Source organism: Rana temporaria, chromosome 11 (assembly GCF_905171775.1).
Source record: "Rana temporaria chromosome 11, aRanTem1.1, whole genome shotgun sequence".
NCBI classification, from domain to species: Eukaryota; Metazoa; Chordata; class Amphibia; order Anura; family Ranidae; genus Rana; species Rana temporaria.
The window spans coordinates 162,899,330-162,905,266 of NC_053499.1; the positions used below are offsets into that span (position 1 = coordinate 162,899,330).

General features: G+C 49.4%; 1 protein-coding gene across 1 annotated transcript in view; it reads right to left on the minus strand.

Moving 5' to 3' along the window:
* The window catches only part of LOC120916855, a 167,856-nt gene extending 163,378 nt beyond the window's left edge, over positions 1-4,478 (minus strand). The window contains exon 1 of the mRNA XM_040327798.1: positions 4,324-4,478. Coding sequence (XP_040183732.1) covers positions 4,324-4,478 — 155 coding nt within the window. The remainder of the gene's footprint in view (positions 1-4,323) is intronic.
* Positions 4,479-5,937: the final 1,459 nt, after the last annotated feature.

Here is a 5,937-nt window from a genome sequence, read left to right on the forward strand (position 1 = left end):
TGAAAGCTGAAAATTGGCCTGGGCAGGAAGGGGGGTAAGTGCCCCCACCGGTATTGAAGGGGTTAAACAGATAAACATTTAAAACCAAAAAAAATGTTTTACATGACAGGTTGCTTTAAACTGACTTGATCTGCAGATGGAAGTTCATCCCTTTGATCTGCAGATGAATAAACAGAGCGATACAAAAAGGGAAACAATGTTTCTTTTTCTCTTTGTTTCAGTGTAATGTTGTTTATAAACACTGGCCCAGATTCAGAGAGCAATTGCGTCTGTGTAACCATAGTTACGCAGCGCAATTGCTTACTTGCGCCCGCGTAACGACTTCTCCTGATTCAGAGAGCTCGTTACGCTGACTACAGCCTAAGATATGCGTGGCATAAGGCTCTTATGCCCTCATATCTTAGGCTGCATTCTTACGCATGCCGCTAGGTGGCGTTCCCGTTGTGGTCAGCGTATAGTATGCAAATTGCATACTAACGCCGATTCACAACCCTACGCGAGCCCTGCGTACGCAGTTTACGTCGTTTGCGTACGTCGGGTTTCGCATAAGGCTGCACATGCTAAAAGCAGGGGCAGCCAATGCTAAGGATACCCGTCGTTTCCGCGTCGCGAGGTTTAAATTTTACGGCGTTTGCGTAAGTGAATCGTGAATGGCGCTGGACGCCATTCACGTTCACTTTGAAGCAAATGACGTCCTTGCGACGTCATTTACCGCAATGCACGTCGGGAAAGTTTCCCAACGGAGCATGCGCTCTATGCTCTGCGCGGGAACGCGCCCAATTTAAATGATTCTCGCCCTCTACGGGATCATTTACATTAGGCGCCCTTACGCAGGGCATTTTTGAGGAACGCCCACGCAAATTACGTGGCTACTGCTTCATGAATGAAGCGTAGCGCAAATAATTTGCGTAGGCGCAGGGTAAAAAGGGTACACTGCGCCTCCGTAAGGAGCGCGCAGCTGTACCTGAATCTACCCCATTGTCTGTCTGCTTTTTGTTTGGCAGCTCCATTTGCCACAACTTTGTTTACACTTCTGCTGACAACCGGGGAATCCCACTGACAGCTGAATGAGTCATCAGTTGTCAAGGACACGGCAGCCCCGCTCCTTAGCAACCGATAATTGGTGGCTTTTTTTTTTTTACATTTCTACTGTCAGTGGCTGTGCTTTTCCTTATGCTTGGTCTCTCTTCAATCCCTGAATGTTCTTCTTTTTAACTAATTAATCTGTAAGATTGTATGTGCATTCAATATATTCTATGCTTGTTATTAACCTGTAATCCCCCCCCCCTTTTTGTGTAGACGTCCAAAAAGCTCTGAGACTGCAGGTGGGCACCACCATCTTGGATGTGATGTCAGCAGTCCCAGCTAATTCAGAGTTATCCTTAAAGTGACACTCCTCCCCTAAGTGCCAAATAAAAGGTTTTAAAGAGGCAGGTCGGAGGAGCTGGGCCAGCACAGGAAGTAAGTACTTGGACACTCCCAGAAAAGGACGGGGGTTTATGACATGCAAGGAGAAAGTGGTAGTGAAGTAGTCCACATTTGTAGCAATAAAAAAATAATTAATGGAAAGGAAAGATACTGGGAGGTCTTCATGTAAACGACGTGACTTTTCTGTGCGTTTATCTGCAACTTTATACGTTGGTGACGAGGTCTATTGAAGGAACATTCTGTGCTCTGCCCATGTGAATCCGCTCTGCTGATCATTGCGGCGTGTTGTGTAAATTCTCTGCTTTCCAGTAACAATCACCCAGATAGATTTGCCCCATGGGAAGGCGGCACACGCTGTGTAACTGAGAGTCGGCTTCCTTCTATCTCATGAGTCATATGGCTGAACGCTTACATAATACGCTCTCAGGCCACAGGGAAATGCAACACAGCAACTGGCACAGCCGGGGGGGGGACACAAGCGACTGTGTGACGGCTCACCGCAGCTCCGGGGGGTTTCCAACCATGGGAAGCGGGTTCTCCGACAACTTTATATGGGTTGGTCCCGCCTCTTCCAATACAGCCAGAACAGGAGAATAAAGCTTCAGATGATGATACGATTTAGGCCCCGTTCACACCAGAGCGACGATGCCACGTTGCTTTTTTTGCGTGATTTTGTGGTGCGTTTCTGGATGGGCCTACCTCCATTCCAATTCTCAGGTGTGAACGGTGCCCTATACAATTTAGTGCTTTACTTTCCTCCGAAAGTCTTAGTGGGGGGGGGGGGGCACATGGCTCTTTGGACGAGCCCTTTCTAGTACTTTGGTGGACCTTGCTTTGGCAGGTCTCCCGAAACTTGGGATCTGCCTGGTTTTGTCTGGGTGCACTACGACTACCCAAGTCCCCATCAGGAGTCTTGCCCTGAAAGACTTGGGGGGGGGGGGGGGTGGGCACGTGGCCTTATGGTCAGGTTATTCCCCCTTCATGGGGTTCTCTGTTTGGACGAGCCCTTTCTAGTACTTTGGTGAACCTTGCTTTGGCAGGTCTCCCGAAACTTGGCATCTGCCTAATTTTGTCTGGGTGCACTACGACTACCCAAGTCCCCATCAGGAGTCTTGCCCTGAAAGACTTGGGGGGGTGGGCACGTGGCCTTGTGGTCAGGTTCTTCCCCCTTCATGGGGTTCTCCGTTTGGACGAGCCCTTTCTAGTACTTTGGTGGACCTTGCTTTGGCAAGTCTCCTGAAACTTGGCATCTGCCTGGTTTTGTCTGGGTGCACTACGACTACCCAAGTCCCCATCAGGAGTCTTGCCCTAAAAGACTTAGAAGGAGGGCATGTGGCCTTGTGGTCAGGTTCTCCCCTCTTCATGGGGTCTCTCTTTGGATGGAACCTTTCTAATGCTTTGGTGGACCTTGCTTTGGCAGGTCTCCCAAAGATTGGGGTCCGGAAGGTTTTGGCTGGGTTACCACGTGTACTCCAGCCCCCATCAGGAGTCTTGGACCCCGGGGGATCCTGGCCAGGATCCTCCTGCTTTGGAGGAGGACGTGTGTACACCCTCTGCACTTTTCTGTGTGCTCACGCGTGAGCGTTAGGGTGACCACATTTCCAAACTACCATTCAGGGTGGTAGTGAGCGTGGTTTGTGGAGAAGCATAGGCTTGTAAAAGAAGGATGTTGGTAACAATGGCGTACGCTTTAGGCGTTGTGTAGGGGAACAAGAGACACATCAGGGGACACATAGATAACAATTTCCATTATAAAAAGGGACATCTTTACAGTATATATACACACATATACACACACACACACACAGTGCCTTGAAAAAGTATTCATACCCCTTGAAGTTTTCCGGTAAATTGGCCCTTTGTTTCAAAAGTTTGGGGATCCCTGATCTAGAATTCAGAACTATCTACTAAAAATAAACATGTGGGACTTTTCAGGCATTCCATAATAACACATGTAGATAAAATGATGGAATGCCTCAAAAAAATCCCAAATATTTATCTTAGGTAGATAGGGCCATATTCTCAAACAAGTTACGCCGGTGTATCTACTGATACACCGGCGTAAATCGAATTTCCCGCCGGCGTATCATTATTTTGTATTCACAAAACAAGATACGCCGGATTTAGGCTAGGATCCGACTGGTGTAAGTCACTTACACTGTCGGATCGTAAATGTAATTCGCCGCCGGCCGCTAGGTGGCGTTTACATTCAAGTCTCATTTGTTTATGCAAATGAGCCTGATACGCCGATTCCCGAACGAAATCGCGTCGCGTAACGGTCGCTAACGTCGTTTGCGTAAGCGTAAGGTTACCCCTGCTATATGAGGGGTAACCTTACGCCAGTCCCACGTATGCCATGTTAAATATGGCGTCGGGTCCGCGTCGTCTTTTCCCGTCGGGTACGTCGTTTTACTAAGTCGTTCTTGAATACGACTTTAGGTCAATGACGCACACGTCGGCGTCATTGACGTTTTCCGCCGAGAACTGGAGCATGCGCACTGGGCTATTTTTAGCCCGGCGCATGCGCAGTTTGATCGAAACGGGGGCGCGCTTAATTTAAATACAAGCCGCCCCCTTTGGAATTACGCGGGGATACGCCGGGCCAATTACACTACGCCGCCCCAAACTACGGAGCAAGTGTTTGGGGAATACAGCACTTGCTCCTGTAAGTTGGGGCGGCGGAGTGTAAATGGCTTACGCTACCGCCGCGGGAAAACTACAAGAATCTGGCCCATAGTTCTGAATTCTAGAGGAATGCTGACACTGCGATTTCCTGGGTCACTGGGGAAGCTTTCTGATTGGATGCTGCTACCCTATACGGCCGGGGATCTGATGGGTGTATTTGGATGTTGGGTTTTCAATGCTTTATTCCTCCGATCACACAATCAGACTTACTGAGTGTCGGCGTCCCTGGAGTCGGTCACCAGGTAGGTTGTGGCGAAGGAGCCGCTCCCCAGCTTCTGGTGAAGGAGATATCTCTTCATTATGACGGATCCCGCAGAGAATCCACTTTGGCACAATACCGGAGTTGTGTCCAGAGTCCCCTCCATCTGTAACATAAGGGGGGTTCAGGTATAAGTGGCTTCTTCTTGTAAAATCTACCATGAGAGAGTAATGGAGGTTGCCCTGGCAGACCGCCTGCTGAAAATGCTAGTTGCCTGGCTGTTATATCGGCCTCCAAACCTGCCTGCTTGTTTCAGGTCAGCGATGGGAAGTATTATCAGGATGTTCCACATAGGGTTGCCACCTGTCCAGGATCCACCCGGACAGTTCGGGTTTGGAATCATGCGTCCGGGTTTCAGACTGACTGAAGCCCAGACATATTCTTTAGACTGGACTACGGCTTCCCAACAGTTGCTGAATACAGTTGTGTAAGCTGAGTGTGTCTGTTAGGCCCCATACACACGATAGAATCCATCCGCTGAAAAATCCCAGCGAATGGGTTTCAGCGGATAGATCCTATGGTGTGTACACTCCGGCGGATCTGTTTCCGCAGATATTTCTCCCCTGGGATGGATTCCAGCAGATAAATATTCGCTGACATGCTAAACAAATCTATCCGCTGGAATCCATCCCAACAGATGGATCCGCTGGTCTGTATAGACTCACCGGATCCATCCGTCCGAAGGGATCCCCCGCATGCGTCGTAATGATTCGACGCATGCGTGGAATTCCTTATATGACAGCGTCGCGCACGTCGCCGCGTCATCATCGCGGCGACGGCGCGACACGTCATCGCCAGAGGATTTCGGCGCGGATTTCAATGCGATGGTGAGTACACTCCATCGCATGGAAATCCGCGGATAAATCCTCTCGTGTGTATGGGGCCTAACACTCTTTCACATTGCCCAAAGCCAACACTAATAGGTGGATTCAAATAGACCGCCGCATCTTTGCGGCGGCGTAGCGTATCGTATTTACACTACGCCGCCGTAAGTTAGCTAGGCAAGTACTGTATTCACAAAGTACTTGCCTGCTAAGTTACGGCGGCGTAGCGTGAATAGGCCGGCGTAAGCGCGCCAAATTCAAATGAGGATGTGGATGGGGGGTTTTATGTTGATTAACTGTGACCCGACGTGATTGACGTTTTTTTAGGAACGGCGCATGCGCCGTCCGTGTACATATCCCAGTGTGCATTGTGGCAAAGTACGCCGCAAGGACGTATTGGTTTCGACGTGGACGTAAATTACGTCCAGCCCCATTCACGGACGACTTACGCAAACGACGTAAAATGTTCAAATTTCGACGCGGGAGCGACGGCCATACTTAACATTACTAGTCCAGCTATTTGATGGAATAACTTTACGCCTGAAAATGCCTTACGTAAACGGCGTATCTTTGCTGCGTCGGGAGCACGTACGTTCGTGAATAGGCGTATCTAGTGATTTACATATTCTACGCCGAACGCAATGGAAGCGCCACCTAGCGGCCAGCCTAAATATTGCACCCTAAGATAGGACGGCGCAAGCCATCGTATCTTAGATAGGTTTAAGTGCATCTCTGTTTGAG